At 35.0% G+C, this 13619-nt stretch overlaps 1 protein-coding gene across 1 annotated transcript in view; it reads right to left on the bottom strand.

Moving 5' to 3' along the window:
- The window catches only part of CNTN5 (contactin 5), a 1372019-nt gene that overhangs the window by 177781 nt on the left and 1180619 nt on the right, over positions 1-13619 (bottom strand). The window contains exons 14-15 of the mRNA XM_068554615.1: positions 3152-3279; positions 728-903 (exon numbers count right to left, since the gene is read on the bottom strand). Of these exons, the coding sequence (XP_068410716.1) occupies positions 728-903; positions 3152-3279 (304 nt within the window). The remainder of the gene's footprint in view (positions 1-727; positions 904-3151; positions 3280-13619) is intronic.

Genomic DNA, 13619 nt, shown 5'->3' on the forward strand with positions numbered 1-13619 from the left:
AATCTCTCTCTGCCACCCAAGTTCCACTGCCTTTCTCTCTCTCCATCATTATGTTACTCTTTTATGTTTTAAAAAAGCCAGTGGGGGAAAAGATCATTTTTCTACTTCTCTGTTAAGACACTATGATCGTACTATAGAATTTGGTTCAAAAGATTTCTTACTCCATTTAGTTGATTGTCACATAGATATATAAAAGAAGATATTACAAGGAAAGATTTGGCAGATGAGAAATGAGCATGTCTGTGAATGTTTGTCTAAGGCTAATGTGCATTTCTGACTTTGGGTTGCATGTTTAAGCTGTATAGCCTGTGAGAGATTAAAGAATACCCAAGAATTACTATTTCTTCAGGAGTAGGACAGGCAGGCTTATTTCATTTATTTATTGTATCGTAATTGCTAAGAATGCTTTAAATAACACTTTTATGTTTATGTAGCCACATAACTTTTGAGAAGTAAAGTGTAAGTATTGACAATACTAATCAAATAGAAAAAAATGGCAAAGAAATCAGATCTGCATAATCAAGTATTCTCAATTTCTTACTGGGGGTGTTTTAAATAAGTATTACTTTCAGTTTGACATAACATAAAATAATGAAATAAAATAATTGAATCAATTTGAATTTTGTCCTAATTTTTCCTTAACATTTCACAGATAAGAAAGTTTTTACATTTGAGTCTAAATTTCTAAAAGTATTATTACTCAAAGAATAAAATTTTATTAACTTACGGCCCTGATGCTTTCAAAATGTCCACCTTCTTTCTCGAAATCGATAGGCTGTCCTTTTAGTGTCCAGTAGAAAGTGACATCCAAACTAGCATCATGAATTGCTTTGCAGTTAAGGACGATGCTTTCTCCCACTGTTAACTCTGTTCTTTTAGGAGTAAGTTCTATTCTTGTAGGTTCTATAGAAATAAAGATACGTTAATTAGCATAACGTATAGTTTTCACCTTCATTCTGTATTTTAAATAATAGAGAAAATAATTAAACAAGGAATCTATGTAATACAGTTGCTCCAGATACATATCTTTTAATAAACTATTATTAATTGAAATATTACCATTTTGTATGTTAGGGCATTTCACTAGGCATTTGTAGGGAACAGATGATTTAAAAGTCCCTATTCCTGTTAAGAAGTCAGCTTGGATGAAAAAGAGGAAAGACTACATAACTAGAAAGAGCATTTGGCGCTCTTGGAAGGAGGAACATTAGAAAAAAGAAGCTGTAGCCTCCCTGTCCACCTTCAAGGATCATCAAGTATAAATAAAATAATTTTTACAATAAAAAATGCTTCACATCTAAGGAGGAATAATTCAAGCGAGTTCACTTTAAAAGTTATACGGAGCACCTCCCTTCAAATTACTATCTTAAAGGAGATGAAAACTATACTACTACTACTATACCAGCTTGTATTCGCTTTATAGTTTACAAAACCTTGTAAGTAGAGGAGTAGAAGAGGCACCTCTGGCTCATTATAAAATATCCCCTTTGATAGACTGTGGATGCTTTAATTGAGATCTTAAAAAAAGGCAAAATATTGAATAGAAATGTTTTTTGAGAAAAAATGTTTACATTAACTATTTAATGATTCAGTTAAATTTTTAAAAAATAGATACATTTTTACTGGGTTTAGAGCAACTTTAAACCAATAAAGGCTAATACCAGCTGTACATCTAAGGGTTAGTTCAGCTAATGATCAAACAACTGCAATATGATATTTTTTTTGAATAAAGTAGGGAGGTGATGGAGACAGGATCTTGATAATTTCTTTTTTCCTAATTAGGTTCCTGATTGTAGATACCTCAAGAAGCCTGACACAGATGAAAAATTAGCCTAATTTTCCTATTTCAGCTCTACTGTTTGCAATAGCATAGTCTGATGAAGGACCATTGTTAACCACTGATAAGATCCTTTAATATGCAACGTCCTTCAAAGCAGTCTCAGAAAGAGTGATACCAGGAAAGGAATGCCACTGTAAATATTAACATTCTGGAAGTCAAATATTCTGTGTGGCATTCTAAATTCTGGCTTCATCAGAGAAGACAGATCATTACAGCATACTGCAGTCTCAACTTTGTGAGAATTGGAATGTTCTGAGTAACTAAATATTCCACTTAACTCGTCATTAACAGAGAACATTTTTGTTATTATTAAATTTAAAAAGTCTGTGGATCCAGCATTGCCTCACTATGAAAAACGTTGTTTAGCACACACAAGGAATGAGACCCAGACTGGAAAACTGACTTGGATTCCAGTAATGTATGCTATAAGTGAAGACATTTTTAACATTGTGTTCCTTCCTTCCCTGGATGTTTGCCTCTTTTCTAAAATATCAGAGTGCTGGCTATTTTAATTACATTTCTCTTTCTAAAGAAAGGGGAAAATGAACATTACTATATTTTCTTGTGGCCAAAGTATGATTCATTATATACTACATGCACAAATGGAAAAAATTAGTGATATACTTCATCGTGAAAAGTATTCCTTTACCAAATGAAGAGAATGTCTAAGATAGGAGATTTTCTTAGTACTAAACAATGACAGGTAGTCTCAGAAGAAGGTTCTAGACTTGGAATCTAGTTCACTTTAGAACTAGAAAACTAACAGAAACATTTAAGCAGTAATATTTATAATACTAAAAAATTACAGTGTATAAAAATTCCATTGATGCAGAAATCAAAGAGTAGCTCTGTTGTCAGTTCATCTGATGTATATTTCAACACCACATGTTCACGTCCTCCCTCTGCTATTCTTTTTTTTGCCCCAAATCCCCAGTTGAAGTGGTAACAAAGGAATATTACTGATTGATGCTAAAATTAATCTTGATTCAGGAAAATATTTTTATACTGTTGGCATACTTTTAAATTTTGAGACCTCGACTAAAACTTCAGAAAGCTTTCTTTATCCTCCCACATATTTTGTTCAGAGCATAATATTTAAATTTCTACCAACAAGGTGTTCCTTTCTTCATAGTCCCCTAAATAATGGAAAGGGATAATTCGACTGTGTTAGTTCTTTGTGTACAATATATTTCTTGAACAGGAACATGCACACACATACGTGCAAATACACATACATGCACGTTATATTTATTCACTTTCTGATAAGGCCATGAAACAATGCTTATAAAACATTTAGCCACATTTTCTTACCTTTCACAGAAACAGAAGCTATGATTTCAGCAGAACCAAAGACATTTTCCCCTTGACAAACGTACTTTCCCTCATCTGATTTAGAAGCATTTAGGATCCGTAGACTCCCGTCTGGAAGAATAGCTATTCTGAAAATTATTAAAAAGTTTTTTTTTTTTCCTGTTTAACTGAAAATCAACTAAGTGGTAAGAAACTCTCATGAAGTCTGAAACCACTTCCAAGTAATAATAAATAAGATAAAGGATCACTGTGAAAATATGCAGTGATAGTAGAAATGTTTTGCTTTTCAAGAAATTATGCAATAAACCCACATAATACCTTCTTATATTTAAAAGGGTTAGGGAGTGACAGGTTATTTTTCTTTTGACAACTTTATGACAATTCCTTTTAAAACTTGTGGAAAAAAAGGTGACCCTGAATTTGGTTATTAAAACTTATACTACAATATCACCAGCATTATTTTAATATTAAGCTTGAGGTATTTCACCTCAAACCAAGAATGACCTCAAAAATCAAATATAAAAAGAAACAGCATAAAAACATAGAGGAGGACAAGTACAAACATAAAATTAATTGTATACAGCCTCGAGATGATTTGTGGTGGTTTCTCTGCAGTGCAACCCATGTAGCAAGGGCGTGACAGTCCTGATACCTGAAACCTGGGCTGCTCGCACTGCGCTTTTCAAACATAAAAACGTGACATCTGAGTTTGCATTTGGGCTCTTTCAAGACCTTTATCAAAAGTGGATCTTGAGTCTTATATGAAGGTGAGAAATTAAAGCATTATTAAAAATTTTTAGAAGTTCTGTGAAAATGAGGTTGACATTCAGGATTACCATATTCTCCTGTGTATTCATCATTCCAGAAATATAAGGATATCAAACTTAATTAGAATTTTTGTCCTTTTCTCCCTCTTATGCTCCTGAAGTATAACCTATTATTTCACCAGTGCATCGACCTACTGAAGCAACCCGACACATAACAGAAGTGGCTGTTGTGATTTTATTTGATATGCCACTAGAATTTAGACTGACTTCTTTTAGGAAAGAGGAAGTAACAGTCTGTGCTACTTTTGGTAGAAAACCAAAGGTCTCACTGAACTTAAAATCCTAAAATTGGATCCTCCTAGTTCTGAAAAGAATAGTTTATTGCAGGGCAACATGATAACATTAAACTATTTAAGATACAAGAATAATGGCTAAATCAGTTTATCAACATCCTTTATGTTATTTTAAAATATGTATTCAGTTTTGCCAATCAGTCCAGAACTGATGGTTATGGACAGCATTGAACTTTTAACAATTGGATTAGATTCTAGGCTGCTGAATATTGCTTATTAATTTATACTTACATATTATTATCCATAAAGAGACCAGTTTAAAAACATCATACTGTTTTCAATATGGATCAAATTTGATTTACAATGTATGAGAAGGGATCCAAATTTAGAAGCAAGCCAAACTAGGAATAGAGGATTTGACTGTAATTTATGTCTAGCAGGGATGTTAATGAGATATTTGGAAAATACAGTGGTCTCTAAAGTTATATAATCCATTTAAGATGGTCAATGAAAAATTCTGTTTATTTAGATAGTGCTATTTCCATAAAAATGGAATATATGCACTTACTCCATTTCAATCACGAAGATACACATGCTACAAAAAGATTTATTTGAAAGCAAAGATTATACTTTTTATAAACAAATAAGCCTTCTCTTGTGAGAATGACACACTTTATTGAAATATAGTTAAATTACTACAGTTTGTGCAGATTGTTAATATTGTGAAAATTTCTACATTTTACTGACTGGTATAAATACTAATCTAGCAGATGAGAAGTTTGGCTTAAAAAGTCACCCCCTTTAAAGAAATAAATGTATCTTAGATACTGGTAGTATCTTAGCTCTTAATTTAAGATAAGTCCTTTCTCCCTGACAGGAGGCAATATATTACAAAGAGAGTTTATGAACACTCCTGTACTTTAGGTCACTGATCCACTTGGAGGATGAAGAATTTTGAATACCATGATGTTTTTTACCTGTCAAGTGACAGTGTCATTTAACCAAAAGGCTGTCTACTGATTCCAGTTGCAAATCCTTATCAGATAAGCTCTTTTTTTAATTTAGAAAATAAAAAAATAGAACAGACAATGAATGCAATTTATATTATAACATCTGGCTATTGCAAACAAATACTGAGATAATTGAATACTGAATTAATATTTCTTTGCAATTTCCAGCTTCTTTGTCTTCTGCCCTATGCGATTAACATGCGACTCCTACATTTGGAATCTTCACATTTGTAGACTAATTCTTCTGAGACATCCTTGAACTTGGAATGGGGTAATAAGGGAGTGGTAAGGTGAAGGTCTGTTGTGGACAGGGAGAAATTTTAGAAACGCAAATCAGCATTCTAGCACTTAGTATCAAGGCACATTTACTCTCTTCTGGTCTCTAAATTTCTCCACAAGTTTCTGCCTAGACCTGGAGATGTCTTGGTTCTCATCTTGCACTTAATTACTGGATCTTTGCCTTGGTAACTTGCCCAGTACCACAATCTACCTAGTATACTATTGTGCTTACCCTATCTTGCAAGGATTCATTGCTAACTTCCTGATGCCTCTCTTGATCTCCAAATTTCAGGATCATTTTCTGGACTCTCCATTTCCATGTTTGGCTTACCTGTCAGATAGTACCACCTATTTTAGACCCTTCCAAGTGCTTGTCTGGGAGTATCACCTATACACCTGCTGCCATATTATTTAGAGATCATGCTTTGACTTCTAGATTAGATTTTTTTCTGGTACCCTATCATAATGGATATTATATCATGGAATCATTAATCACTAATTGAGACTGTGTGCTTTAAGGTCAGAGAGGGTTGCGTTCAAATCACTGCCATTGACGAGTACTTGTGTGATCTTAAAATTACTCAGTCTCTTTCCTGATATGTAAAACTGTCATAATTATATCTAACTAGTTCTTTAACAGTACTAACTTGATAATATATGTAAATTATTCTATTTTTGTGGTGTGTGTAGACATTACTTGAAAATTTACTCAAAATTTTAAATAAAATTTGTGACAAATTTTAAAAAAGAAAAAGTAGAGAGTGCCAGGGAAAGTTCTTACTATGAAAGCCTTAACTATTTAGGGTGTTTGATGAATCTTTTCTGAGGGAAGTATTGCAGTGAGAACTGAAGGATGAAAGAGAGCTAACTAGGCAAAGTGTGGGAAAGCAGAGGGAATGACATTTGCAAGGCCTCCAGATGGGAAAGACCACAAAACCTTGAAGAATGAAATGGCCAATTATGATGGCATATATAAAGCGAGAGCAGAGAGCGGCTCAAGGTGAGACTGGAGAGGTAGACAGGGAGTAAGATCATGCAGGACCTCGCATACTATGAAAAATATCTGACCTTTATTTTAGGTCAATGAGAAGCTGCCAATTTTTTTTTGACAGCTTTACTGATGTATAATAGGCATATAATAAGCTCGCATGTTTAAAGTGTATAACTTTGAAAAGTTCTCATGTATAGATATACAGTCATGAAACCATTAATTAGCAATGTCGAGATCATCAACATATATGTCACCCTCAAAGCTTCCTTGTGTTCCTTTGTATTCTCTCCCCCCAGCCCCTTCTCATACCACACTTATCACTGGACTACTACTGATCTGCTTTCTATCACTAGAGTAAGTTTTCACTTTTACAAAATTTTATGTAAATAGACTCTTAACATTATGTACTCCTTTTATTTAGTTAATTTCACTCAGCATAATTAAGTTGAAATTGAATTGAGTGTCATCCTTGCTACAATGATCAAGAATCCATTCCTCTTCATCGCTGAGCAGTATTCCATTGTGTGTAGATGGCACAACTTGCATATCCTTCACCTTTTGGTGGATGCTTGTGTTATTTTCAGCTTGTGGCTATTACAAATTAAGCTGCTATGAAGATTTGTATATATGTATTTTATGAATATTTGCTTTATTTCTTTTGGATAGATACTTAGAACTGTAATGACTAGATCATCTAGTTAGTTTTATGTTTAACTTTTTAAGAAGCTGCCACGCTGTTTCCACATGGTTGTGCCACTTTACGTTCCTAGCATCCCAGTGTGAGAGTTCTTGCAACACTTGATATGGTCAGTCTTTTTAATTTTAGTGATTACGACAAGCAGGTACTAGAATCTTATTGTTATAAGTTCCATTTCCCTAATGACTGCTGATGTTGAGCATCTTTATTTTTGCTTACTTTCCATCTGTATATCTTCTTGGGTGAAGAGAGTGTGAGAATATTTTACCATTTTTATGGAGTTGTTATTGAGGTTTGAGAGTTCTTTTTATATTCTATATAGAACTCCTTTTGCAGGTATCAGACTGGCAAATATTTTTTTACCAGTTTCTGGGATGTCTTAGCATTTTTCCAACAGCAGAAGTTCTTGGTTGATGAAGTCCAATCTATTTTATGCTTTGTGCTTTTGTTGTTGTACTAAGCAATAGGTTAGGTTTGTTACCTAACCTAAGGTCACAAAGTTTTTCTATGTTTTCTTTTTGATGTTCTATAGTTTTAATTTTTATGTTTATGTCTATGATTCATTTTGAGTTACATTTTGTTCATGCTATGAGGTAGGAATCTAACTATTTATTTATTTATTTAGTATATGGTTATCTAGTTGTTCTGTGCCACCATTTGGAAAAGACTGTCTTCTCTCCATTACCAAAAATTAATTTGCATTCATGCCCTGGCTATTGTAAATAGTGCTGCAATGAACATTTGGGTGCATGTATCTTTTTGAATTATGGTTTTCTCTGGGTATATGCCCAGTAGGGGGATTGCTGGGTCATATGGTAGTTCTATTTTTAGTTTTTTAAGGAACCTCCATACTGTTTTCCATAGTGGCTGTATTAATTTACATTCCCACCAACAGTGTTAAGACAGTTCCCTTTTCTCCACACCCTGTCCAGCAATTATTGTTTGTAGATTTTTTGATGATGGCCATTTTGACCAGTGTGAGGTGATACCTCATTGTAGTTTTGATTTGAATTTCTCTAATAATTAGTAATGTTGAGCATCTAAATGTCCATCAACAGAGGAATGGATAAAGAAGATGTGGTACATATATACAATATTTACTCAGCCATAAAAAGGAACGATATTGGGTCATTTGTAGAGACGTAGATGGACCTAGAGACTGTCATACAGAGTGAAGTAAGTCAGAAAGAGAAAAACAAATATTGTATATTAACACATATATGTGCAATCTAGAAAAATGGTATAGATGATTTTGTTTGCAAAGCAGAAACAGAGACACAGGCATAAAGAACAAACGTATGGATACCAAGGGGGAATGGGGGTGAGATGAACTGGGAGACTGGGATTGACATATATACACTACTATGCATAAAGTAGAAAACTAATGAGAACCTATTGTATAGCACAGGGAACTCTACTGGATGCTCTGTTGTGACCTAATTGGGAAGGAAATCCAAAAAAGAGGGGATATATGTATATGTATGGCTGATTCACTTTGCTGTACAGCAGAAACTGACAAAACAGTGTGAAGCAACTATACTCCAATAAAAAAAAATCAATTAGCTGTACATTACAGAGAAAAACCATGCATTAGATAAACCTCTTTCTATTATGAGTTACGGTGTTGCTGACCATGAGTTCAATGTTAATAAATCAACATTATATATTATATCAGGTGTCTTTAAACAGACATGCATAAGACAAGACTATGTATTGACCAGTTGTCCACAAGGTGATCAGAGGCTTGCAGGAACCTAACCCTGTTTTTCCCCCATGAACAATGGTTCAGTATTTGCTAATTCAGTGTTTGTGATGAATTTATAGAACATAGATACACAGAAAAATGAGAATTGACTGTATTTACAGATGAAGTGATGGAGCGATCTGGGGTTTGCTTAAAAATAATTCATGGAGGCACAGGGAATTAGGTTGGGGCATAGATGACACACATTGATGAGTCGAAAATTGGTGAAGCTGCAAATAGCTGCTCATTAAACTATTTTCTCTATTTTTGTAAATGTTTGGCATTTCCTTAATAAAAAGTTGTTTGCAAAATCCCCACCCAAAAGATAGATCAATTAGCATTATATGTGTAGGTCAACAACTACTTAACTCTCTCTGCTATCTCATTGATCTACTATCTTTATTACTGCAGCAATATGATCTGTCTAGAAGTCATGTAAGTTAATTCTTTCTACTTTGCTCTTCTTTTTCGGAGGTGTTTTGGCTATACTCTTTGTATTTCCATATGAATTTTGCAATTAGCTGGTCAATTTTGAAAAAGCCTACTGAGATTTTGATTGGAATTTCAGTGCATCTTTAACTCAATTTTCATAAAAAAATTAACATGTTAATGATATGGCTTTACAGTACATGAACATGACATATCTCCATTTATTTAGGTCACTTAAAATTTCTCTAAGAAATATTTTGTAGTTATCAGTCTACAGGTCTTAGATATCTTTTGTCAGATTTATCCTTTTTTGATGCTATAGTAAAGTACTTTTAAAAAATTAATTAATTAATGAATTTATTTATATGAAATATTTTGAGGTAATTATAGAGAAACATGTAGTTTTAAGAAGTAATACACAGAGGAATAGAGGACATGGTTAAAAATCTTGGGGCTCACATCTTGGGGCCCAACCTGGATGTATTGACTGAAGTCCAGGAGTAGATTTCAGGAATCTGCATTTCAGCAAGTTCTTCACCACACCAGAGACCTTCAAGATGGCAGAAGAGTAAGACATGGAGATTGCCTTCCTCTCCACAAATACATAAAAATTACATCTACATGTGGAACACCTCCTACAGAATACCTACTGAACACTGGCAGAAGACCTCAGACTTCCAAAAAATCAAGAAACTACCCATGTACCTGGCCGTGTGGCTGACAGGGTCTTGGTGCTCCAACAAAGTGTCAGGCCTGAGTCTCTGAGGTGGGAGAGCTGAGTTCAGGACATTGGTCCACAAGCCACCTCCCGGCCCCACATAATATCATAATATCCCCATTGATATGGGAATCTCCCAGAGATCCCCATATCAATGCTAAGGCCCAGCTGCACTCAACGACCAGCAAGCTCCAGTGCTGGACACCTTATGCCAAAGAACTAGCAAGACAGGAACACAAACCCACCCTTAGCAGAGAGGCTGCCTAAAATCATAAGAAGTTCACAGACACCACAAAACACACCACCGGATGTGGTCCTGCCCACCAGAAGGACAAGATACAGCCTCATCCACCAGAACACAGGCACCAACCCCCTTCAACAGGAAGCCTACACAACTCACTGAACCAACTTTAGCCACTGCAGGAAGACACCAAAAACAATGGGAACTGCGAACCTGCAGCCTGCAAAAAGGAGACCCCAAACACAGTAAGTTAAGCAAAATGAGAAGACAGAGAAATAAACAGCAGATGAAGGAGGAAGGTAAAAACCCTCCAGACCAAACAAATGAAGAGGAAATAGGCAGTCTACCTAAAAAAGAATTCAGAGTAATGATAGTAAAGATGATCCAAAATATTGGAAATAGAATGGAAAAAATACAAGAAACATTTAACAAGGAACTAGAAGAACTAAAGAGCAAATAAACAATGATGAACAACACAATAAATGAAATTAAAAATTCTCTAGAAGGAATCAATAGCAGAATAACTGAGGCAGAAGAATGGATAAGTGACCTGGAAGATAAAATAGTGGAAAAAACTACTGCAGAGTAGAATAAAGAAAAAAGAATGAAAAGTATTGAGGACAGTCTCAGAGACTTCTGGGACAACATTAAAAGCACCAACATTCAAATTATAGGGATCCCAGAAGAAAAGATAAAGAAAGGGACTGAGAAAATATTTGAAGAGATTATAGTTGAAAATTTCCATTATATGGGAAAGGAAATAGTCAGTCAAGTCTAGGAAGCACAGAGAGACCCATACAGGATAAATCCAAGGAGAAACAGGCCAAGACACATATTAATCAAACTATCAAAAATTAAATACAAAGAAAACATATTAAAAGCAGCAAGGGAAAGCAACACATAACATACAAGGGAATCCCCATACGTTTAATAGCTGATCTTTCAACAGAAACTCTGCAAGCCAGAAGAGAGTGACAGGATATATTTAAAGTGATGAAAGGGAAAAACCTACAACCCAGATTACTCTACCCAGCAAGGATTTCATTCAGATTCAACGGAGAAATTAAAACCTTAACAGACAAGCAAAAGCTAAGAGAATTCAGCACCACCAAACCAGCTTTACAACAAATGCTAAAGGAATTTCTCTAGGCAGAAAACACAAGAGAAGGAAAAGACTTACAATAACAAATCTAAAACAATTAAGAAAATGGTAATAGGAACATATATATCGATAACTACCTTAAATGTAAATGGATTAAATGCTCCCACCAAAAGACATAGATTGGCTGAATGGATACAAAAACAAAACCCGTATATATGCTGTCTACAAGAGACCCACTTCAGACCTAGGGACACATAAAGACTGAAAGTGAAGTGATGGAAAAAGATATTCCATGCAAATGGAAATCAAAAGAAAGCTGCAGTACCAATTCTCATATCAGACAAAATAGACTTTAAAACAAAGACTATTATTAGAGACAAAGAACGACACTACATAATGATCAAGGGATCAATCCGAGAAGAAGATACAACAATTGTAAATATTTATGCACCCAAAATAGGAGCACCTCAATTCATAAGGCAAATGCTAGCAGCCATAAAAGGGTAAATCGACAGTAACACAATCATAGTAGGTGACGTTAACATTCCACTTTCACCAATGGACAGATCTTCCAAAATGAAAATAAATAAGGAAACACAGCTTAAATAATACATTAAACAACATGGACATAATTGATATTTATAGGACATTCCATCCAAAAACAACAGAATACACTTTCTTCTCATAATGAAGAAAAGGAAGAGAGCAACCAAATCAGTAAACAAATCTACCAAAGATAATAAGCTGTAAATACTAAGATTAACGTAAAACCATAAATAAATTAGATGCAGAAAGCAAACCCCAAGTCTACACTTTCTCCCAAAGTCCACTGCCTCAATTTTGGGATGATTTGTTGTCTATTCAGGTATTCCACAAATGCAGGGCACATGAAGTTGATTGTGGAGATTTAATCCGCTGCTCTTGAGGCTGCTGGGAGAAATTCCCCTTTCTCTTCTTTGTTCACACAGCTCCTGGGGTTCAGCTTTGGATTTGGCCCCGCCTCTGTGTGTAGGTTGCCTGAGGGCGTCTTTTGGGAAGTCTGAGGTTTCTGCCAGCGTTCAGTAGGTGTTCTGTAGGAGTTATTCCACATGTAGATGTAGTTTTGATGTATTTGTGGAGAGGAAGGTCATCTCCACATCTTACTCCTCTGCCATCTTGAAGGCGTCCCTCCTGTCATCTTCTTAATAGGAAAAAACAACTATACGTGTAATTATAATTACATGAGCTCGTGCTAATGGAGATGCACGTTTCCGGAGAAAGTGATATCTAAGATGATACCTGCAAGAAGTAGGAATTAGACCACTGAATGGCTGGAAGCAGGAGATGGAGTGAAGTGTCTCAGTTAGATTCGTCAGCTTCTTATTGAATAGCTTCTGTAGTCCAGACACTACAGAAGGTATCTGGTATAAAACGATGAATAAGTTCCAGTTCCTACCCTCAGGAATTACAAGTAAAGAGGAATCATCAGACAGGCAAGCAAGAAATTAACATTCAGCATATTAAATTCTGGAAAGGAATAAGCACAGGTAACTCTTTGGATTACATAGAGGGACAGCTCACCAACCTGGGGGATGTGAGTGTGGTTAGAGGAGAAATCTCAGGGGAGGTGACAACTCATTTGAAGGCTGAACATTAGGTAAGTCTTATTCTTATCCAGGTTTTGTGGGGGGATAGGTAAAATTATTTATTGATAAGCCTGTTTTCTAATTGCTTTTCTGAACTCTAGTCTTTCACTTCTTGCATTCAAATTGCACATTTCCTCTGGATTTAGCTTCCTAAATTAGAGCTCACTCTTTTGCCTGAAATTTTCATGGCTCTCTCTAGCCTGCAAAATAACATACTTACTCCTTTGTAGAACAGTTAAAAGTCTTCACCAAATGGTCATAACTTCTATCATCCCTGATCTCCTGTGCTCTGCAGGTCTCCAAACTCTTTGAAATGCATTTTCAATGTGTGTTTTATTTCATTTGTAAATTACCTATGTGTCTCACACACATACACACATAGAGTGCTATACTAATAATGCTAAGTACACTGTAAACATATAATAATTAGATATTATAAGTAAAACAAACATGTTATTCCATTTTCTCCTTTCCCCCCTCACATCACCTAATGAATATCTTGCACAATTGAACTGTTCAGACCTGTATTTGGAGACCATTTCTCTGGTCATAAGACCATGTACCTTTCCATG

This window comes from Eschrichtius robustus, chromosome 11 (assembly GCF_028021215.1).
Source record: "Eschrichtius robustus isolate mEscRob2 chromosome 11, mEscRob2.pri, whole genome shotgun sequence".
In the NCBI taxonomy this organism is placed as follows: domain Eukaryota; kingdom Metazoa; phylum Chordata; class Mammalia; order Artiodactyla; family Eschrichtiidae; genus Eschrichtius; species Eschrichtius robustus.